This window comes from Onychomys torridus, chromosome 1, assembly GCF_903995425.1.
Source record: "Onychomys torridus chromosome 1, mOncTor1.1, whole genome shotgun sequence".
NCBI classification, from domain to species: domain Eukaryota; kingdom Metazoa; phylum Chordata; class Mammalia; order Rodentia; family Cricetidae; genus Onychomys; species Onychomys torridus.
Genome location: NC_050443.1, coordinates 105,618,298 through 105,641,224, shown reverse-complemented (window position 1 = coordinate 105,641,224; position 22,927 = coordinate 105,618,298). Strand labels below are relative to the sequence as shown.

Here is a 22,927-nt window from a genome sequence, read left to right as displayed (position 1 = left end):
CGCAGACAGACACAGCAAGTCAGCGGCCCCGGCTACAAGATTCTGAGTTTTATAGCAAACCGTATTGTACAGACCTGGGGGTTCGGGGCACCCAGCCCGGCTGGGTCCCCACTTGCCCCTTGCCGGGGTGCCTCCTCCCCTCCCTCAAGCTGCCCCATCCGTCATCCAGCCTGTCTCCAACCCCAGCCCCCCTCCCTCCGGCCTTTGGTCCACCCAGCCCCGCCCCCACCCGCGCACCTTCCTGTTACCTGAGGTATGTGGATAGACCCCCCACCCCACGTGGTACAATCCAGTTCCCCGGCCTAAGTCGAGTGGGACCTGGCCCCGACTCCTCCCTCAGGCTCGCGGGACCCCACCCCCCACTGGACGAAGGGTGGGGGGAGGGAGGGAGGCGCCAGAGTCCGTTACTAAGTTCCCTCAGCAGCTAAGAGGGACCGGTTCCGGTCTTAGCATGGTTTCCAGAGGTGTCCATTGGCTGCTATTTCCACGGCAACCCGGAGTGGCAGTTCCCGGGGCAAATGGGACACGAGTTTCCATGACGATGGAAGGAAGGGAAGAGCCAAACTGGAGAAGTCCCATCTTGCCCATCTTTAAGCGGACACCCCACCCTCGCTCAGGTCGGAGGGGTGGAGCTGTCCAAGACAGTGAAGCAAGACAGCTGGGGTGGGACAGTCCGAACCGGGCGCCCACTAGCCCAGGGTTGGTAGCCGGTCCCTCACGTCACACTCCCCAGGTCCGAGGTTCCCCGGTTCAAGTAACACTTCAGTACAGATGAATGTTCAAGTATTGTGTAGAGAGCCAGGCAGGGGTCTGGGCTACCCCTCACCACTCCGGGGCCACGAGCTGGACAGGGAGCCCCGTGGCCTACTCCTTCCAATAGCTGCCGTTTTCGGTGACGTTCAGGAGTCAGGGTGCGGGGAAGAAGTGAGATCCGGATGGGTGGAGGCACAGGAGAGGGGTAACCCCACAGAGAGGGTACTATCCCCACAGCTCCTCGCCCAGCCCCCAGTCCTGGCATTCCCGGCTTCTAGAGCCCTATCTGATGATACCTGGATCCCCAATTGCTCCTCTGGTCTCCCTCTTTGGCCCCCCACCCCACCCAACTGGTCTTTGTTCCCTGAACCCTTGTTGGTCTGCTTTCTGCCCCCCCATTCTTCACCTCCCCAGCCCCTGGCTCCCAGTATCCCGTGTGCAAGACACCATCCCCTCATTCTTCCAACTTAAGACTCCACCTTCAGCGCCCTCCCCCATCCCTTTGGCTCAGCACCTCCCCAGGACCTGTTGACCCACTCCCCCAAGGAGACGGACTGTGAAGCAGGTGGGAGGAAGAGACGGGATGCAAAGACCCCGGAGAGATCAGTGCAGGTGGGAGAGAGGGGAAGGAGGCTGGCTCAAGGGCCCGGGCAGGGATCCCCAGCATGGAACTTAAGAGTGCCAAGTCACGAGGAAAAATAACCCGGCCTCCCAACAGGGTGTGAAATGAAGGGGGGAGGGGGGGGGAGGTCCAGGCGCTCTCGGGGGGTGAGTCCGGGGGCAGGGAGCACAGGCGCCCAACTAGCTGTCCTTGAGAAGTAGCTTCTCTTCCGGGCAGCGGAAGGGGCCGGGTGGCCCAGCGGCTGCCAACCGGGCACAAGCTTCGGGGGAGAGCTGGCGGCAGGATCTCAGGTCCAGGCGGCGAAGACGAGGGCAGCGGCGGAACAATGGAAGGCAGTGGTCCGTGAGGCGGTGGCATCCTGGGATGAGGCAGTACCAGCTGAGACTAGATGGGTGAGCAGGGAGCAGGCAACAGACCCGGAACCCACATCGCCATGCGAGCAAGGCGGAGCAAGGGGATCACACTTACCAGCAAGATTGAGGTGCACCAGTGTCTCTCGGAGAGGGGAAGTGGGAGCCGTGAGGAGGTGAACACTTGGGTCCCCGACATGGGCGCAGTGGCTCAAGTCCAGGGCGCTGAGCTGGGGAGCATGGCGCAGTAGGAGCCTCAGAGAGGCATCAGTGAGCTCCAGGCCTGCCAGGCGAAGTTCGGCCACCCCCTGCAGACGACCGCGGCTCTCTGTTTGCCCTAGGCAGACAAAGTAGAACTCAGCCCTCGAGGCCCCTCCTACCCCTGGACCCTGCCCCAGAGCTCTGGGGCCACCCTCATGCTAGTCCTGTCTGCCCCAACACGTGAGAGCCTCCCCGCTGCTGCACATGACTCGCTCTTCGGCACACCCACAGCACCCAGCAGTCATCCGACTGCTGCTCCGTCCCCTCAGGGAGCGTCCCAGGAGAGCTCCAGGCCTTCAGTTCTCTCCTAACTCCCACCCCCAGTATCTGACACTCCGTGAACATTTTTCCTCAGGGGTCTTTTTCTCCCTGCATAAAATGTCAGTTCCAAGAGGGCAGGAACTTTTGCTGACTGCTCTGTTCCTAGTGGGATGCTCAGTATTTTCTCCCGTAATCCGATAAGCAGCACCCTCCACTCGCCCATGACTATGAGGTCACTGTTCTGGCTCAACAGTCTCCCTTCCCCACCAAGAACCAGGTCTGACCAGAGACGCCCGCCCTCCCACACCCTTGCTATGGAACTCTGGCTGGCCTCAAATTAGCAGCAATTCTCCCACCTCTACCTCCTGAATGCTACTGTGCCTGATCTACTTTCTGGTATCAAGGAACCATCCTCAAACCCAAAAGGGCTAATATCTCTCCTCTACTTGAAATCCTCTGGAGGTATGTGCTGGTTGTTTTTCTTGTTTTTATTTTTGTCAACTTGATACAAGCTAGAATCTTCTTCGAGGAGAGATCGTCAATGCTTCCGTTCCCATCCTGAGCTCCCACCCTGACTTCATAATGGGCTACAGGCTGTGAGATGAAATGAACCCTTTCCCCCCCCCCAAGTTCCTCTGGCCATGTTTTAGCACTGCAAACAGAAGACTAGGGGCAGGGTGACTTCCGATGAAGCACTGATTCCTATCTTTGTCTCAGCTTTGACCCAGCTCCACACACTGGGGCTGCCGTCCACAAATGGCTCTGTCCACAGCCCTGGTGAGGTAGATGACCTATGCTCAGGAGCTGCTGGTCACTGCAGGAGGAATCCAGAGGCCTCCCTCTCCCTTCTCTCCAGGGGAAAGGGTTCAGTGTCCTCCCACTCCATACTGCTGGCTCCGCCCCAGAACCAGAGGCCCAAGATCTCAGGTTTACTTTTCTTCCAAAGTCTCCTGTGCCAACACTGCTGGGCCTGAAACCACCCTCCAAGAAGTCAAGCCCTAGCCGGGCAATGGTGACACACACCTTTAATCCCAGGGCATGGAAGGCAGAGGCAGGAGGATCTCTGGGAATCTGAGTGAATTCCAGGAAGCCAGGGATAGCTACACAGAGAAACTCTGCCTCAAAAAGAAGAGAGAGGGAGAGAGAGAGAGACGCCAAGCCTTGGGGCTACAGAAATGGCTCAGCTCTGAAGGCATCTGCACTCGTGTGCACATATCCACACAGGCATATACATATAATTTTAAACAACAAAAATGAAAAAAAAATTGTTGTTGGGGATTTGGCTCAGTGGTAGAGCGCGTGCCTAGCAAGCGCAAGGCCCTGAGTTCGGTCCTCAGTTCTGAGGGGGAAAAAATGAAAAAAATTTAAAGAGGGAAGCCAAGCCTCTATTTTGATCACCTCTGCTCACAGATGAGAACACTGAAGTCACCTGTCTAAGAGCACATGCTTATGAAGTAACAGAGTCAGTACCCTTAGGCCTAGAGACCGAATCAGACTTACCACAATGCTATCACCCACCAGGCACTAGCCTGGCTCAGAGAAAAACATCAGCAGATGTCCCAGACTAACAAGACAAGTTTCCAAAAATGTTCTGTGGCATCTGCACAGTACTGAAAAATGTGTATGTGTGTGTGGTAGTGGTAGGGAGTCTAAGTGTTGAACCTTGGGCCTTGTGCATGCCAGGTGAACACGCTCCATTAAGCTGTGTCCTCATTTACTTTCTGAGACCGAGCCTCTCTAGGTTGCCTAGGCTTGCCCTGAATTCCTGATACTCCTGCCTCAAATTCCTGAGTAGCTCAAAGCACAGGAATGGACTATGAGGCTTCAGTTAGACTTACTCTTTATTAGAAATTTATTTTTGAGACAGAATCTTAATATTTAGCTCAGGATGGCCTCAAATGTATATTAACCCCTGCTTCTGCCTCACAAGTTCTGGAACTACAAGGTGGACCAGCACACCCAGCCTGGCCTAAAACTTGTAAGTGAATGACTAACAATACAAAAAGGGAATCTTGGGGCGGTGGCGGTGCACGCCTTTAATCCCAACACTCGGGAGGCAGAGGCAGGCGAATCTCTGTGAGTTCGAGGCCAGCCTGGTCTACAAAGCGAGTTCCAGGAAAGGCGCAAAGCTACACAGAGAAACCCTGTCTCGAAAAAAACAAAAAGGGAATCTTTCTGTTGTTGTTGTTGTTTTAAATTTTCAAGACAGGGTTTCTCTGTATAGCCCTGGCTGTCCTGGAACTCACTCTGTAGACCAGGCTGGCCTGTCTCTGCTTCCCAGTTGCTGAGATTAAAGGTATATACCATCACTGCTCAGCTAAATGTTTTAAATGTATGGGTATTTTGCTTGCATGTAATGCTATATGTGTGCAGCACCGGAGGAGGTCAGAAAAGGGTACTGGATCCTCTGGGACTTGAGTTACAGATGGTTGTAAGCGACCATGTGGGTGCTGGGATTCAAAGATCCTGTAGAAGAACAGACACTAAGCCATCTCTCCAGCCCTTAAAATGACATTTCAATATAGAAATTTGTATCAGACGTTCTTCCTTAAACCAACGCTTACTTTACCCTGACAATGAACAATAGAAACGGGGCTACTGGTGTCATCCCTAAACTGGCACCCAAACATGGCTCCTGTGACTGCCTCTGTGGGCATTCAACGGTCAAGCCCCAAGTTCTACCCCTTCACATAGCTCACAGCCTAGAGAAGGAGCACATCTACAGACTGGCCACAGCCCAAGTCTACCAGAGGAAAGGTCACTTAGAACTTGTGGGGAAAAGAGCAGGGGACATTAGTTGTATGTCATAGAAGTGAGAAAGCTGAGCATATCAGATAATCTAAGAGCAGACACAGCTCCTGAAATGGAGGAAACAAACCAGAAAAAGAAGGCCAAAGATGAAAAAATCGGGCTTCCATTGAAGCCCCACCCTGCCCTGCTCTAACCAGTCACACTTGGTGAGATCCAAGAGAAAAGAACTTGTGCACAGAAACCTCTTCCTCGTGAGTTCATGGCTTCGGAGATGTACAAGGTAAAAAAATACAAGTGTGGTGTCTTTTCCTCCCATGAATTTAGAAAGGACAGCTGTTAATCAGATGAGGATGTTATAGCACAAGAGGTGAAGAAGAAGGGAAAGGAAGAGGCCCCAGAATTGGAGAGAACTTGGCAAGAAGGCTGAAGTAGCTAAAATACAGGAAGGCAGCAGGAGGCCAGCTGAGGCAGCCTTCAGCCACCACAGTGAAAAACAGTGGTTTAATTCAAGGAGAGTGGTCCACATCTATAAACCCAGTACTCAGGAGGCAGAGCATCACAGGTTCCAGGCCGGTCTAAGGCTACATACAGAACAAAACCTGTCTCAAGCTGGGCAGTGGTGGTGCACACCTTTGATCCCAGGTGGATCTCTGAGTTTGAGGCCAGCCTAGTCTACACAGTGCGTTCCAGGACAGGCTCCAAAGCCACACAAAGAAATCCTGTCTCAAAAAAACAAAACCTGTTTCAAAAACAAAAACTAAGAAATGGTCAAGTGTGGTGGCTCACACTAATTCCAGCACATAGGAGACAGAGGCAAGCTGATCTCTTGAGTTTCAGGCCAGCCTGGTCTATATAATGAGACTGTGTAGAACCACAACAACTGCTGTGGGATGTCTTCCTGTACACTGTGAATACATGTTCTTCCCATTACTAATACATGTTCTTCCCAATAAATAAGCTGCTTTGGCCTAATTTGCTAAGGCAGCTTATAGGCGGACAGAAAATCCAAGCAGATAGAGGAAAGAGATAGGCAGGAAGAAGAGATGCCAACCTGCTGCCCAAGGAACAACAAGATGCCAGCAGGCCAGTAATACCACGGTCATGTGGCAACACATAGATTAATAGAGATGGGTTAATTTAAGATGAAAGAGCTTGCTAGCAAGAGGCCTGAGCTACAGCCACACAGCTTGTTTGTTAATTAATATAAGCCTCTGTGTGTTTACTCGGGACCGAGCGGCTGTGGGGCACAGGAAAACCTCCTGCTACAAACAACAACCAACCCCATGAGCTCAGTGGTCGCACAGGGGCTGAGTTCCCTAGGCATGGAAGACAAAAGAAGTGGTCTCTCTTCACAGTACCAGAGACAATGAGAGTCAGAGCATGGGGTGATGCAAACAGATGTGTGTGCCCTTTTGGGTGGCTTTCCTGGCTCTGGTATGAAGAGACTGTTGGGGCCAGAGAGGATGTTTGAACACCATTACTCCTCACCAGGCCTTCCCTTCCCTTCCCAGGGAACACTATCCTTTCAAGACTTAGTTCCAAACACACAGCAGGAAAGTGAGTGAATGAAAAATGGCCAAGACAGGTCTTCCTGTTCAGTTCCTATTTTCTTCCATCCCTACTTTAACGCTTGGTGCCTCAGAAGAGCCTTCAGCGCCCACACCTCCACTTGCCCTAACCCGTCCACTGATGACCCTGGGTGCTCAAACCTGGTTTAGTGTCTGGCGGAGGCAGCAGCAGCTCACGAAGCTGGGAGTCCTTGACATCTTCAATCCAGCGGAGGTCCAGGAGCCGCAGTGCAGGCAGTGGGGCTGAGCCCAGGGCAGAGACGGAGAGCCAAGAGCACCCAGAAAGCACCAGCTCCTGCAGGCCTAGAAGCAAGGTCAGGAAGCAGATACTGGAACTTCATCGGGCATACACCTCTGTTCTCACCCTGTCCTGACTCACCACCAGCCCTACCTTGCAGTCGGTTCAGAAGCCACATGAGCTGCTTTTTGGAAACACCTGTCCAGCTGAGGTCCAGAGCACGAGGCTGGCGGCGAACAACCCCACTAAGCATAGGTGGGGTCAGTGACTTCCTCCTGCTTAGGTCCATCCTAGGCCACAGACGCTTGTCATAGCACCTGCCAGCCACAGGGGGGAGACAGAGTCCTCAGCGCCAACTCTCAAGGAACCCACAATCTCAACACTCACCCCAGCTCTCTCCTGTCCCAAATATGGCAAGAATCTTCTGTCCTCAAGCCAAAAGGACTAGATTTAGGACCTCACCCCACTGCTAAAGGGAAGCAAGACCCTGGGCAAGTCCATTCCTCTCCCTGAGTCAGAAGATTTCAGTTATAAACCGAAGATAATGAGTCAGGCTGCTTGCGGGGCCACTGTAAGATCAAATGAAGTAATTACAGTTCATGGACCTTACAACTTATAAAGCGCTTTGCCAGGTAGCTACACAAACACCATACACACTATTGGATGTAATTAATGCCAAAGAGATCTGAGCTTCCCCCAGACTCTACCTCTGGGCTTCTTGATTTCTCTCCCTAAGTTATGATAGGGCGCACAGGCATTTTTCAGCTTTACTCCATGTGGCTAGTCAACTCTGGATTTACAGCCCCGATATTTCCTGTCTGTTTGATTATGAAGGGTCCCCCACTAGGATGTAAGTTCCACAGGGACAGATTTGGCCTCTTTCACCTGTGGATCCCCAGCACCCAACACTCTAAAGGCGGACGCAGAGTACAGGTTAGTTACTGCTCACTTGTTCACTGAAAAAATGAATCAAGCCAGGCTTCCACTAGGCGCACTTCTCCAACCATTCATTCACCATTTCTCATTCATTCATTCAGTGTTTCTGGAAGGCCCAGTGGGCCCCAGGCTCTAGGGAACGAACGGGAACGCAGACTCTGAAGTCAAACAGTCTGCCTCCAGCATCCCAAACTGCAACTAGCCCGCCAGGGCAGTGAGCGGAGGCTCCCAAACAGTTTATCAATCAGCCTTCCCCAGCTCTCCCGAAGAGAAGCTGTTCACGTCCTGTGGTACGCTGAGGTTCCACGAGACTCCAAGGTTTTCTACCTCAGCAATTTTCAAAGGCAAGCCAGGACATTCCCAGCGAACTAGATGGGCAAACTGGGGACGAGACCTGGGAAGCCGTGGGCTGAAGGAGGAATGAGTCTTTTATCTGCCGTGCTACCTATCTATTTCTCTGCATAACATGGGTTTATCTTTTTTGGTTTGTTTAAGAAAGGACCTCACACTGTAACCCAGGCTAGTTTGAAACTCACTTTGTAGGCTACTTTGGAACTTGAGGTGGGCCATGCATGACAGTGCACGCCTTTAATCCCAGCAGGAGGCACAGGCAGGTGGATCCCTGTGAGTTTGAGGCCAGCCTGGCCTACAGAGTGAGTTCCAGGACAGCCAAGGCTACACAGAAAAACCCTATCTCAGGGGAAAAAAAAAAAAAAAAAAAAAAAGACCTTGAGGTATTCTTCCTACCTCAACTAGGATTGCAGGTGTGTGCCACCACATGTGGCCCGAGTTTACCTTTCAATCATTGTCTAGCTGCACTTGAAGCCAATGCTGTACTGGGAACAGTGGCACAGGCCTGCGATTCTAGCACTTTAGAGGTACGAGGCTGGCCTCAGCCACATGAGAGCCTCTATCTTGAAGAAACAGAACACACACACACAAATGCACAGCAGATAACAGAGGTTCACGGAAATGTGTAACTTAAAACAAACAAGGGCTACAGATGCCTGGTCAGTAAAATGCTGGCCATGCAAAGCCTGATGACCTGCCTGAGTTCTATCCCCAGACCCCACGCAAAGGTGGGGAGAGCACTGATCCAGTTATCTCTTCAACCACACCTTCTCCCAAATAAGAAAAAGTTTAAAGGCCAGTCTACACTGCACAGTGGGACACTGTGCCTGAAAGCCTGGGAGCTGGTGCAGCAGGCGCAGGTGCCAGCGCCAAGCCTGGTGACAATTTGATTCCCGGGATGACACCTCACCCCACCTCAGCCCACCCTCAGCCCTTCGACAGACAGACAGACAGACAGACACAGACACATGTGCACGCATGCACGAATACACACACACACACACACACACACACACACACACACACACACACACACGGGAGAGAGAGAGAGAGAGAGAGAGAACAGAGAACTATAATGAAAAAGCCAGTTGAGAAATGAAGTTTAAATAAAATACAATGAAAACTTATATTCCAGTCAGGAGTTGCCATGGCTGTAGTCTACCTAAAAACTATGGACAGTTAAGCAGGTGATATGGGTTAGAAAGTAGTTAAAGGCCGGCCGGTGGTGGTGCATGCCTTTAATCCCAGCACTCGGGAGGCAGAGCCAGGCAGATCTCTGTGAGTTCAAGGACAGCCTGGTCTACGGAGCTAGTCCAGGACAGGCACCAAAACTACACAGAGAAACCCTGTCTCGAAAAACCAAAAAAGAAAATCCTAATTTGAAGGTACTCACAGGTCCAACTGTGGTTCTGTATCATATTCCACATAAGCCAGGTCAGAATACCTATCTGCCTGCCTACATAGGCATGCAATACTATCTAGTGCCAACATAATCTAGCACATTCTTTGTTGCCAGGAAGGCCAACTCTCCCAGGCCCTTCAAGGTTCAACTCTAAACCTTCACATTCAGGAAGTCTCTCTGATCATTTCTTGGCTGGAGCCAATTCATCCTATGGCAGTCAGTCCCAGGACAGCGGGATTAAACCTCAGTGTGGCGGCCAACAACTGTGGAGGACCTACTGATAGGAGTATCCAGCTTCCTCTGGGCATGAGGAACAAAGAAACCCCTGGGGAAGACCAAGATGCTGAGGACACGGCTCCTCAGCCCACAGACCGAGAGAAGGGAATGTCCTGTAAAGATAATGGGAAGGGGAGGTTACAAGGGCAGAGTCTGTCTATACCCAGGAGCAGGACAACATGGCAGCTCTGGAAAACTCAGGTGGCAAGACTGAGGACAAGTCACCTTCACAGAATGGTGCTGAAGATCACAGGACAAACGGCATGTGTTTAGTTACCAGGTTCTGCTCTTTGCACTAAGCATTTAAGTCCACATCATCCCTGGGAGATGCTTATCACCTGCTTTGTTCAGCTAAGAAAAATAAAGCCAGAGAGGTTAAAAAGTGTCTCAAGAGCCACAGAGAGGGCTTTAGCAGTAAAGAGCACTTACTGCTCTTTCAAGGGGACCCGGGTTTGGTTCTTAGAGCCCACATGGCAGCTCACCACAGCCTGAAGCTCTGGTTCCAGGGGATCCAACGTGCTCACACATGCCTGTGGTGCTCATCAACTCACACAAGCACACGCACACACATAAATTAAAATTAAAAACAAAAACAAGCTGGGTGGTGGTGGCACACACCTTTAATCCCAGCACTCGGGAGGCAGAGCCAGGTGAATCTCTGTGAGTTCAAGGCCAGCCTAGGCTACAAAGTGAGTTCCAGGAAAGACGCAAAGCTACACAGAGAAACCCTGTCTCGAAAACAAACAACAAAACCCTGTTCAAGGACCCATAGGTATTAAGTGGATGGAACCTGAATCCTGAATGGGAAAAGGCGGGAACAAGGTTGCCAAAGAAGCCAGGCGGCATGCTGTCACAGGCACAGGCACAGAACCAGAAGGGAACTGCACAAGCCAGGGAGCTCTTACCCTAGTTCTACCACCTCCACACTTGGGGAGACCTCTCTGGGCCTCTATTTCCCAAGCCATAAAATGGGGTGAGAGTTCTGACTTCAAAGACTTACTACAGCAACAAAGGACCAGTGTCACTTGAAAGACAAGGCACACGAGTTCTTTCGTTTTTTCCCCCCACATTGAGACAGGGTTTCTCTGTGTAGCCCTGGCTGTCCTGGAACTCACTCTATAGATCAGGCTGGCTTCAAACTCACAAGAGCTCCGCCTGCCTCTGCTTCCCAGAGAGCTGAGATTAAAGGCATATGTCACCACTGCTCAGCTGAGGATTCTGAATAGGCTGCCTGCCTATTTCAGTCCAGCTTAGCCCATATCCTCCTGTCTTCCACCGGAGTTCCAAACCTCATCTTGCAGAAAAGCCCCTGGGGACAGAGCTGGGCCAGCACTAAGTGCTTGCTCTCTGCAAGCTCTGCATCACTGTGGACACAGGCCACAGCTAGTTCTTCCTTCTAAGAGCCTTCTGGGATTCCTAAACTACCACTGTCCTCCAGTTTCCCACCAACCAGCCTTGACCACGTGCCTGCCAGTCCTTCCTTTACTCCCTTCTCTGCCCACGTCCTTGAAAACTGCAATGTCTACCTAGTACATCAACACCTCCTCCACAACCCCCTGCCCGCCCTTTGCCTCCCAGTTCTAAATAATCAAAGCCACCAGACAGGAAAGCCTGCAACTGCCTGCTCTCCCACTTAGAACGCTCTCCAGCTACACCCTCATCTACCTCTTTCCACACCCCATTCCTTCATTTATGCTCATTCACTCAATGTCGCCTTCATGGTGAATGCTGGATGCCTTCTCAGAAACCAGGGGTACAGCAGATCACTGGACCAAGCCCCTGAACTGGAGTGGATGTCTGACTCTAGCTTTGGCTCTCCCTCTCTCTAAGCACAGCCAAGAATAGCAAGGTTTTATATGTGTGCATGGCTGGAGACAGAACCCAGACCTTCTGCATATCAGGCAAGCACTCTACCGCTAGCTCTTCTGACAGCAGAACCAGTTGCCACCTTCGGAAACTGCTCTCCTGTGACCTCCCATCAACACCACCACTGTTCCTCACCCATCCTTCTTCCTTCCTTCCTCCTCCCTCCTGCCTTCCTTCCTCCTGCCTTCCTTCCTCCTCCCTCCTGCCTTCCTTCCTCCTCCCTTCTTCCTTCCTCCTCCTTTCTTCCTCCCTTCTTCCTTCCTCTTCCTTCTTCCTTCCTCCCTCCCTCCCTCCCTTCTTCCTTCCTTCCTTCCTCCCTCAGACTCTTTTTGTAGGACACACTTTCATCTCCCAGATTCTTGGGTTACTTTCTCTAGCTCATATTCATATTCCATCTCTGCTCTCTATCACAACAGTTCTCAACCTGTGGGTCGAAACCCTCTTGGGGATCGGAATGACCCTTTCACAGGGGTCGCCTAAGACCATCAGAAAACACAGATATTTACAATTCATAACAGCAGCAAAATTACACTCATGAAGTAGCAACAAAAATGATTTTATGGGCCGGGCAGTGGTGGTGCAGGCCTGTAATCCCAGCACTTGGGAGGCAGAGGCAGGCGGATCTCTGTGAGTTCAAGGCCAGCCTGATCTACAAAGCAAGTTCCAGGAAAGGTGCAAAGCTACACAGAGAAACCCTGTCTCGAAAAACCAAAAAAATAAAAAAATAATAATAATTTTATGGCTGGGGTCACCACAACATGAAGACATATTCAAGGGTCACAGCATCAGAAGGTTGAGAACCACTGCTTTATCTAATCTGCTACCTACAGGATGCAGACTTTCAAGTCAGCATCAGACCTTACTTTCTCAGGAGTGGTCTCTGACTGGTTCACAAGCTTTTCAGACCAAAGAGATCAAATCTGAGTTCTCTCTGCACTGAAACTCTCTGTTCCTCCTCTGTGATCCCAAGCTTCAAGAACATCACTATCTCCCGGGTCACATTTAGCTGACATTCACAAGACAATCTTCACAGCCAGTGAGTCAGCAAGTCCAAGCCATCTTTCTGCAGTACAAAGGCTTGAACCTAGGACCGTGATAAGCAAATGCTCTAGCATTAAGTCACATTTCCAAGCCCTGTCCTCTGCAAGAGCAGTGCATGCTCTTAACTGATGAACCATCTCTCTAACTGCTCCCCTCCCCCCTTGGTTTTTGGGAAACAGGGTCTCTTCCCAGACCAGAGCTTGTTGATCAGGTTAGGCTGGCTAGCTAGCAAGCCCAGGAATTCTGTCTCCTGCTGGCCTTTTACATGGGTTCTGGAGATGGAACTTTGGTCTTCACAACAAATACTTTACTGACTGAACTATCTCCCCAGCCTCCACCCTTCCCTGTTCCTTTCTTTTTGTTAATGTAGGCTGCCCTGGAACTCACTCTGTAGACCAGGCTGGCCTCAATTTACAGAGATCCACCTGCCTCTGCCTCCCAAGAGCTGGGATTGAAGGTGTGCACCACTGCACTCAGCTCTCCCAGTCTTTCTATCTTGAGAAGTGTCTAATAAATTGCCAAGGCGAGCCTGAAAGTTGCAATCTCTGCCTCTCTCTTCCGTGCAGTGGAATTACAGAGCTGCACTCCCAAGCCCGGGTACCGTTCCCCTTCCCACTTAAGGTCTTGAGCCAGGCAGGCATGCTGGTGCAAGACTGAGGCAGGAGGGTGCTGAATGATAGCCAGACTTAGTCTCCGGTCCTCTCCCCCCAGTCTCACTCTGCACCCTCTCTCCTGCTCCTGCTTCAGTGTCCAGATCCTGACATGCCCCCCCTCCCCACAGGGCTCTGCTCAGTCCAGGCTGCTGCTTCTCACCTGAAGGCACCATTTACTGAGGGCTTAGTTCCCTCAGGCTCTTTGCTGAGTACTCTGCAGGAACTGCCTCATTAAATCCCACAAGGTAAATAGGACTTGGCTTCTGTATCTGAGGTTCCGCATCTAAGGAGTCAACCGCCCACGGGTGGAAACATTCAAAACAAAAACTGCTTATGTACTGAAGGAGACATGTTTTGTTATTCCCTGAACAATACAGTACAGTAACTATTTCTATATTCTTCACATTGTATTAGATATTATAAGTCATGTAAAGATTGAGCAGATTATATACCAACAATGTGTTGTTTGGATTTTGGTATCCTAAAGTGCAAGGGCATCTTAGAGCTAATCCTTCTTAGGACCTGAGCTCCAACTACATTAATATACATCCCAGAGTCCAAGTGAGAAGAGAGGCCATCACCATGGCTAAGCCATGGGCTAGGCTACAGGGCCCAAGCTGGTAAACACTATGCACTCACTGGCCTCTCTGCTTTTGTCCACTTCCAGCTACATACAGGTCTCTTCATGGATCCCATGTGTCAAGCATAGAGTTAGCCTAAAAGGCTTAGACAGACATCTCCCCATTGACTACGTCCCAGATGGTGTGGTTACCCTCAGCAATTTCTGTGCCTGCATCTATGCTGCAGTCTATGAAATCTTCCAGGGCACTGTTCCCTCTTTTTTGGGGGAAGGGAGACTGAGATAGGGTTTCTCTGTATAGCAGCCCTGGCTGTCCTGGAACTCACTCTGTAGCCCAGGCTGGCCTCGAACTCAGAGATCTGCCTGCCTCTGCCTCCCGAGTGCTGGGACTAAAGGTGTGTGCCACTATCACCTGGCTATCCTGGTTTTATATGAAGAAAATGAGACCAGGCCTGGTGGTGCAGACCTGTAATCCTAGCTACTTGGAGTAAAAGGATCACAAAGCTAGCCTATGCAGTTTTGAGAGCGTCTCAAAAACAAAAAGAAGATGGCCCGGGGTATACTTCAGTGGTGGAGAACTGGTCTATGCACCAGTCCCTGGGCTCAATTCCTAGGAAAGGAGAAGGGGGTGGGGGTTAAAAAAAGAAAGTAAGCAAGTAAGGCAGGCATGAGGAAGTTAAAAAACTAGCCGAAGGGCATGAACTCACTGGAGCAAACAGTCTACCAGAGCCATTTGCCTCCGGCTCCCGCATACCAGCCTCTCTGGCTCTACGGAAGCCCCAAGGCAAAGTACTAGCTTTCCAGATCCTGTCCCAAAGGAAGACGGCGGGGGGTTTCATGTAGCCCCTAACTTAAGCAGCAAGCTTCAAGTGTGCCTCAACCCTCCTGGTGCTGCCCTTTTTACAAAGATAACCATCCCTCCTTTTTAAAAAAAATTCAAAGTATCATTAATGTAGCCAAGACTGGCCTCCAACTCAGGCTCCTCCTGCCTCAGCCTCCTGAGGGCAGAAGATGCAACACTGTTGAAGCCCTGACAGCAATCTGAGTCCTGGGAAAAAGCTTGTATTTACTCAGTAAAACACTTCTTGAACATCAATCTATACTGCCTTTGTACTATGCTGGGGATATGAAGATAAAAATCGATACACACTATGTGTCCCCAACCCCAGAAACTGATGGGAACACGAAAATAAAAAGAATGAAAGCTTGTCCACATGCCAAAGGCCTCTTTGTGCTCCATTAGGGGAACAGCACGCTGTGGGAGCATGCGGGAGGAGGGAGCCTGTTGGGAGAGGATCAGAGGACAGGCTGCGGAGGATGACCCTGGGGAGGGGCGGGGCCAAGCACAGCTGCTTTAGAGGGCAAGGGCTACCTTAGTGAAGTTGGGTCCTAATTAGATTGTTCTCAGAAGATGGACCTCAAAACGTGAGAGCCGTGGACACCCCCCGACACTCGGCTTGGCACATACTAACAACATACATAAAAACGAAAAGGAAATAGTTGGGAGCCACAGGGTCCAGAGTCAAACCCCTGATTCTACCTACTATCTCTTCTTCCGAGCCCCTGGGAGGGTTAAGTGAGCTTGGGGTAACCATGAAAGAATCAGTTACAGCAGGCACACCAGGGAAGGCCAAGACTCAGAGAGAAGCAGAGACCTATTACAGGACCAAGCAAGAACCATGGCGGCAACAGAACTCAGGCCTGTCTGGCCACTCACCAGCGGCTCCAAGTCCGGCAGACTCGCATGCAGACACACAGCTCTCGGGGTCCCAGGTGCTGGAAGACACGAAGCCAGGCAGCCCGAGGCAGGGGGTGGTCGGATCCGGCAGCCAAAGGCAGAGTGTCAGGCTCGGGGCTTCGAGGGGGAGGCCGTACCACGTGCCGCTCCAACTGTGGAGGCCGTGGGGGGGGGGCAGGACCCAGAGGCCAGCTGAGCAGTGGTCCCCCACTGCCAGGGCGTATAGCCCGCCGCCCCCCACGGTTCTCCTTCTCGCCAGAGCTGCCACGGGCTGGCCGCCGCCCATTGCGGGCCTCCCCAGGAGCTTCATCCTCGCTGAGCGAAGTACCAGAAGAGTCTGAATCTGAGTCTGAGTCCGAGGAGGAAGAGGAGGTATCAGGCACCCGCTCCAGCAGCTGGCACATCCGCTTAAATCGCTCCAGTTTCTCCCTCTGTGGTGATGGGGACGGCACTGCTGGTCCCTCAGCAGAGGCCATGGGTGGCTTTGGTTTCTGCAGAGACAGGTGAGGCTGTACAAGGGCCCAGAATGACTCTCCCAACCACTCACCCAGAAGAGGTCACCAGAGGATCAAAAGCCCAGCAGCCACAGTCCTGAGTTCCTAACTCCCCACAGTCCACCTCTAGACTTCAGTTTCCTTATCTACAGTGTGCATTCAAAGTCCAGACACCCTGGTGGGTCAGTCAATGGCTCATGAACCTCCCAGAGACCTTATGTGGAGTGCTGCCTTTTAATTCTGGGACGTGGAAACTCTTTCTTCACCATCTACAACATGGGACAGCTAGACTAGACAAGTCCACAACGTGGGAATAGCAGTAATTTGTCTGTCTTGGTACAGAGTACCCTTGCTCTCTGACTCGGGTCCTCACAGTGCCTAATATTGAGACAACTTAGGCTACTCCTTTTAGACACCGAGTAAGGTTCAAAAAGACTAAGGACTTGTCCAAGGTTACATGCAGCCTGGTGTTTGGCGGAGGATTGGACAGTAGGCAGAGCCATGTGTTTAGATTGCCGATGCAGAGGCACATCAGCATGCTAGCTTTGTCATGTGACCTTGGGCCCATCTTTTAACTCCTCTGGGTCCTATTACTTTTATTTGGATTTATCTAGTGCTGCGGGACAGAAGAAGAGGTAAGGTAAGGAACTGTTTTCATCTCACAAATTAGAAAACCCATTTGTCAGCCCAGAGCAACTAACCAACTGCCAAGACCATATAAACAATCAGTGATCTGGCAGAAATTGAAATTCGGTTTTCTACACTTAGGCTTAGAAAAATGGGCCAGACGACAGCCCAATGGCTGCTGGAAATCAGGGGTTCCTACAACCAGGACCCAGTCTATTATCCCACCCAACTCTTCCCAGAAGTCCACAGGGGCCATGTGGGGTTAGGGAAAGAGAAATGAGCAGGAAGGGGCAGATCTTAGTCTCCATACAGAGGGGGAGGCAAGGAAGGCTGGGAGGGGAAGGAGGAGGTCCCCGGCACACCTCCCAGCTCTCGGGAGGGAGCCCAGGGTGGCAGGATGAGAATGCCTGGCTCGGATTCAGAACCCTGGGGGGCAGAAGGCCGGGGCTGCCTGGGTCCGCTCCTCGGAGGAGGCAGGCATCTCCACCCACCTTCTTCAAGTGCCTCTCTCGGCCTCCTTTCACCTATCAGGGGAAGAAGAGAGACCCCATTAGAGGCCCTTACTGACTACCAAACGAAGGTCCAAGTCCTTTTCTTGGACCACAAATCCCAGAAGCCCCCATCCCAGGAAGACTGCTCAGCAAGCTAACTTTGTAATCAGTGTGGCGGCTTACTGAGCATGCTCCTCAGCTCCTTTCTCCCGCCTCAGGCTCTTTTGAGCCCTTCTCTCCGCCTCGGTAGTAGTTTGAGCATGCTCTGTAGCTCCTCCCTAATTCTCCAGGTCTCTCAGATTCCTGGCCTGTACCAATTACCTCACACTTGTATTTCTTCTTCAGTGAGCATGCTCCATCCACAGCCCTGCTACAACTCCCAAACACCTCTTGGGGAACCCACACAGCCTCCGCTCCCCAGGTCAAGCAGGACCTGGCTCCAGAACCAACGTACCCACCAGCTAAGACTACAGCTCCCAGAATCCCATGGGCTAAACCAGCCTCACCCTTCCGCTCACCTTTTTCCTTGGGGTGGGGGGCTCATTCCCTGCCTCCCTCTCCTTCCGTTTAGGGGGCCCAGGCACATCGTCAGGGGGAGGGCCAGCAGGTAAGGGTCCCTTTCTTCTGGGCAGGGGTGGTGGCGGTGGTGGCTCCTCTGTCAGCTTCCATCCACCCCCTAGGTTAGTGCCTTCTTCACCATTGTCAGCCCTACGGCGCCCTGCACCCTCACCTGCATCCTGGAAAGCGTAAGCTGGGGATGAGGCCCCAGCTAGCTCCCGCATCCCCAGCCCTGCCCCTCTCCTGGCCCTGCTTTACCTTGCTTGTCCGCCCTTCCTGGGTACATCGGGGGCACTCCCAGCAGTTGGGAATCTCGGAATTGATAACACCCTCAGCCTTTCCCATCTATAGGCAAGAAACCAGAGAATGAATAGAAGAAGGTGCCAGTATATGCCCCGAATGTACTGGCCTGCTTCCTTGCTCCCCGACAAGTCTAGCCCACCCAGGCTGCAGGGTCCCCAGAGTTATCACCTTCAGGCAGCCGGGGTGGATGATCTCATTGCAAATTGTACACTCCATGAGGCTCAAACCAAATCTCTCTTCCTCTCCCTCCACTGTATCCTCCTTCCCTGCCTCCCCACACAGGAGGCATACGGCTGTGTGTGGGAGCACGGGCTGTGGGGAAAGAGGAGACATCAGAGACCCCAAAACCAAGCTGCAGAGTAGACTTTTCTTCAGCGTGAGCTGTAGGATGAGGTAGGTGCGGGTCCTTAATTTGGTCCTTTTACCAGGATGACCTTCAGCAACTGATTTTCTGCATCTTTAAAATGGGGTGAAGGACCTGTCCTTTGCAGGACCAGTGTGAAGAACACGACAAAGCATGTGGGGGTTGGAGACACAGCTACGGTCATTAACGGAATTGTTAGCACAGGGTCCAAGGCTAGTGTGCTCCTGAAATTATCACTGGAGTGTAAAGAGGACAGACAAGTGGCGAAGCTCAGGTGGGTGATTCTGAGGTGGTTCAGTGGGCAGTCCCAGAGTGATCTGAAGCCCACAGTTAGGGAACGATCCTGGGAATACGGAAAGTCACAGCTATGTAGTCTTAGGGGGAAGGCAGCGGTCTCCAGACAATGTGACTTTAGGGAGGACAATGGCAACATTGAGTCACATCTGGGAGCTGAAGGCCATGGATCCAGATCAAGGAGAAGGATCAAGGTAAGGCAAGGGGTTGGGGACAAAGGAAGCAAAGGCCATGAGGGTGAAAGGGCAAGCAGGAAAGGGTGGCTGGAGGACAAGGAGGGGCAGTGATCTGGGTGCAGGGTAAAGCCGCTTCCTTGTGGCTACTGGGGAATGGCCATTGTGGTGTCCAGGGCAGCTCAAAGAATAAGGGAGGCATGGAAGAAACCACGTTTCCCAGATAACTACTGAGTGCTCCGCCTTTCAATGGGGCATTCATAGCATACTCCTGTCTAATCTTTGAAACTCCGCAAAGGAAACATTTTACAGAGAAGGTTCTTGAAGTTCAGTGATTTGCTCAAGGTTACAAGAAGGGGGTTCGGGCCTCAAGTTCAAGATACCCAAAGGTGTGTGAAAGAGGCCAAAGGCAAGAGCTATTCTCCGAGGTGGTAGAGATGGGCTCCTCTTACACACACACTCGGGCCGGGGCATACAGCTGGTGTATGGTCTACAGACCCGCGGTACATTCTTCTGTGTGTGTCCCCATTTTGTGACAAAGACAAAATCAGACATTTAAACAAATCAGTGAGGAAGACAGGAAGTGAATGAACACACAGCACCTCTAAGGGACATTCAGGGAAGCATCCAGAGAGTGCTCAGGCCAGTACTACTAACATTAATGGTGCTGAGGGTTCCAAGGTACCCGCATGGGGAACAAGACTCACTGCGTGCACCGGACTTTCAGGGAGGCAGCCATTGGACACCAAGCTAGTGCTCCGAGGAAGTACGCCTGGGGTTCCAAGGTACCCGCCATGTGGGACAAGACTCACCGCGTACACCGGACTTTCAGGGAGGCAGCCATTAGACACCAAGATAGTGCTCAGGCTAGTACTAAGAATGTAATGGTGCTCTGAGGAAGTATGGCTGGGGTTCCAAGGTACCCGCCATGTGGGACAAGAGTCTCTGCGTGCACCGGACTTTCAGGGAGGCAGCCATTAGACACCAAGATAGTGCTCAGGCCAGTACTAAGAATGTAATGGTGCTCTGAGGAAGCATGGCTGGGGTTCCAAGGTACCCGCCATGTGAGGTGGGGGAAGACTCACCGCAGTGCACTGCCGGAGCAGGCACGACTGCTTCATGCGCCCGGGCCCCCCAAACTTCTTCATGTCTCGGCAGAAGTGGCAATCCCCGCACTCAGTTCGCACACAGGCCCGGCAGCGGCGGCAGCGGGTTCGGCGTCGGCGCGCTCCGGCCCCCGGCCCCCGGCTGCTGGACGACATTGGGGGCGTCAGCAACGCCGAGGGCTGTGGGCAGATAGTGGTAAGGTCAGAGAGGCCTGCTGAGAGCTGGCCTCAGAGAATCCTGGCCGCGAGATCTCAGCACCTCTGATGGGGCAGAGCTATTTCTACCCTCGAGACAAGAAGGTCAGCCCTCTAGTGTGTCCTGCGTAAAGGGCCACTCCCTCTACTCAAGACCTCCCCCTCTAACATTCCCTCATGCTTATTATTCCCAAGCCCTGGAAGGAGGGGCACTGGAGCCCTCCTCTAACATCCCAAGCCAAGGTTCCTGGAAAGGGCTTCAAGTCTGCAGCTTACCTCGGGGAGCTTCCAACTCATACCTGTTACCCAAACATCCCAAATCTGTGAGATCTGCCTCAGACTGTGGGTGCAAACACCTCACTTTTCTCTCTCTCTCTCCCCTTTATCTTTCTCATGGGCACTAGTCATTCAAACCTTTCAAATCTGGATACTCCATTTCTAATGACCCACTGTGCTCTCAATTTCCCAGGGCTGACACCCCTGAGATGCTTAAGTGCCCCTTCTCAACCCACACAGAAGTCGTCTGCTCCAAGATAGCCAATAGGATCCCCTCAGGCAGCCTGGGTAATCTCCCGGGTTCCCTGGGGTTCTTCTACAAGCCAGCCTAACATCTCAACAAAATTCAAGGTGGGCTCGGTTTTAGATCTCCCCCCACTACCCCACATCTTACCAGGCTGCTTTTCATCCCTAATTGTCTGGAACCCCTGGGGCTCTCCTGCCCATGGAAACCAGATCCTCTCAAATCCCACATGGACTCTGCAAGCCTGGAGGGGTCTCTTCCCAGCCAGTCTTAGACCTGCTTCCCCCTGGCTTCTCCCTTTCCAAGGACTTCCAGACCATCCACAGGGTATGGGGCCCTCCAGCACTCCGGGGGAGGGGCCTAGAGGGCGGCGACTGGAGGCGGGGGATGGAGGGGGAGGTCTGCAAGGGGCAGCAGGGTCGGGGAAGGAAGGCCAGTTCCCTAGGGTTGGGAGGTTATAGGAAAGAAGGCTGGAGAAGAGTTTGGAGCGGAGGGAGGGTGAGGCTGGGGGCGGGGAAGGCAGGGAGAGGCCAGGCTGAGGATGAATGGGAGTGGGAGCTGCCCAGGTCTGGGGGTGAGGAGGAGCCGCATGAACCCACCTCACACGTGTCCCGGGAGCCATCTCTCCCTTCTCGGCAGCTCCCGGCGGGTCGGCGGCCATCGGCGGCGGGGGGGCCGGGCGGCGCGGGGCGCGGAACGCTCAGAACGCCGGGGTCCACGGCCCCCCGAGGGCGCTCGGCCCCTCCCTCCGGCGGAGGCCGGGACAGCAGCGAGTGGAGCTGGGGAGCGCCGGGGGCGAGGCCCTCCCACGGGCTGCGGCGCGGCCCTTCCAGGGGGAGGTCCTGCTCTGGGGGCTCAGGCCCTCAGCCCCCCCAGGCCAACGGGGGCTCCTCGGGCGCAGGGTGCTCAGCTTCTGCCCGGGCCCCTCTCAGTCCCGGGTACGAGTCCCAGCTCCCCACCCCCACCTCTCCCCAAAGCCCCCGACCCTTAACTGGCCCCTTCCCAGCTCCAACTGCCTAGGGGTCCAGGGACAGACCCGGGGCCCCCCACCGTTTCCGGGGTTCAAACCCCGCCCACCGCCGGTGCCCGGGGAGGGGGGGGTCACTGCAACCTGCCCCCCTCCCCTGGGTCCGCCCCTGTACTGCGGCCCCCTGACCTACAGACACAGGGCGCGCAGAGGGGGGTGAAGGAAGCTGCTCCGGCCCCGCCCCCCCCAGCTTGCGCGCGCCCCCGCCCTCCCCCCTCCAAACGCGCGACCCTCAAGAGATGGGGATTTAAATGAAATTTGAATAAATCCTCTCCTAAAATGGGAGGGTGTAAGGGAAGGATGGGGCAGCGGCAGGAAGGGGGTGGGGGCAGTTGGGGTGTCTCAGCACCCCTGGTCCCCTAGCCTCGCGCTGCTTCGGCCCCGGGCCCTGGTCGCCGCTCTCATCCCTCCTCAGCTCCTTCCTCCTTCCTCCTCTCCTCCCTCTCCCCTCCCTCCTTCCCACCTCCTCCTCCTTTCTACTCCCTCCTTCTCCCAGAGGAACCCCGCCCCCTTCTCCCTCCTTCCTCCACTACCTATACTTTCCAGGACGAGCGCGTGCAAAGCACGACGGGAAATGTAGTCCTGCAAATTCGGGCGCTATCGTGGGAAAAATGGGATGCTGGGGCCAGCCGGCACTACAAATAAGATGGCGAAAAGCATGCCACGCTGGGAGCCGAGCATGGCGGGAATTATAGTCCAGTTGACCCGAGATTCCCCGTAGCAGGACATAGAGAAGGAGCGGGAACGGTGACTACAAACAAGATGGCCTTTTCCCCGGACCCGACCTCCTTTCCAGGCACTCACACGCCCTCTGGTCCACAACCCTCCGCGTGTGTGGTACCTGACGGGAGTCGCAGTCCATCTGCTGCCTTCCCGCTGCCATTTCTACTCGTCAGGAACAATGGAAAGGTGAAAAGGAAGGAGGACTACAAGCAAGATGGCGAACGAGGGGCGGACACCTAATAAGTCAATCTCATGAAGTGGGATGGGAATAGTAGTTTTCTAGCTTTCCTGTGTTCCTTAAGAATGCCAGAACCAAGAGCACAAAGAGACTACCATAAAGATGGCAGGCTACCTAACCTTTCCTAGTCGCTTCATTCTACCACTTGGAGCGCCTCGCCCGCCTGA

At 53.2% G+C, this 22,927-nt stretch overlaps 1 protein-coding gene across 5 annotated transcripts; it reads right to left on the bottom strand.

The window, feature by feature from the left end:
- Positions 1-27: 27 nt before the first annotated feature.
- On the bottom strand, positions 28-22,836 carry Fbxl19 (F-box and leucine rich repeat protein 19). Of its 5 annotated transcripts, none has more exons than XM_036194073.1 (11): positions 21,372-22,237; positions 20,037-20,237; positions 18,289-18,432; positions 18,076-18,162; positions 17,778-17,996; positions 17,260-17,292; positions 15,627-16,138; positions 6,958-7,121; positions 6,708-6,869; positions 1,844-2,062; positions 28-1,733 (listed from the first exon to the last, which is right to left on the bottom strand). In XM_036194073.1, the coding sequence occupies exons 2-11, from the start codon at positions 20,211-20,213 to the stop codon at positions 1,555-1,557; spliced, it is 1,896 nt and encodes a 631-aa protein (XP_036049966.1). In that variant the 5' UTR covers positions 20,214-20,237; positions 21,372-22,237; the 3' UTR covers positions 28-1,554. The 5 variants fall into 5 exon arrangements, with proteins under 5 accessions (XP_036049966.1, XP_036049959.1, XP_036049940.1 ...); XM_036194066.1 differs by lacking the exon at positions 21,372-22,237 and adding an exon at positions 22,641-22,836 and having other exon boundaries at positions 570-1,733; positions 17,131-17,292; positions 20,037-20,199; XM_036194047.1 differs by having other exon boundaries at positions 570-1,733; positions 17,131-17,292.
- Positions 22,837-22,927: the final 91 nt, after the last annotated feature.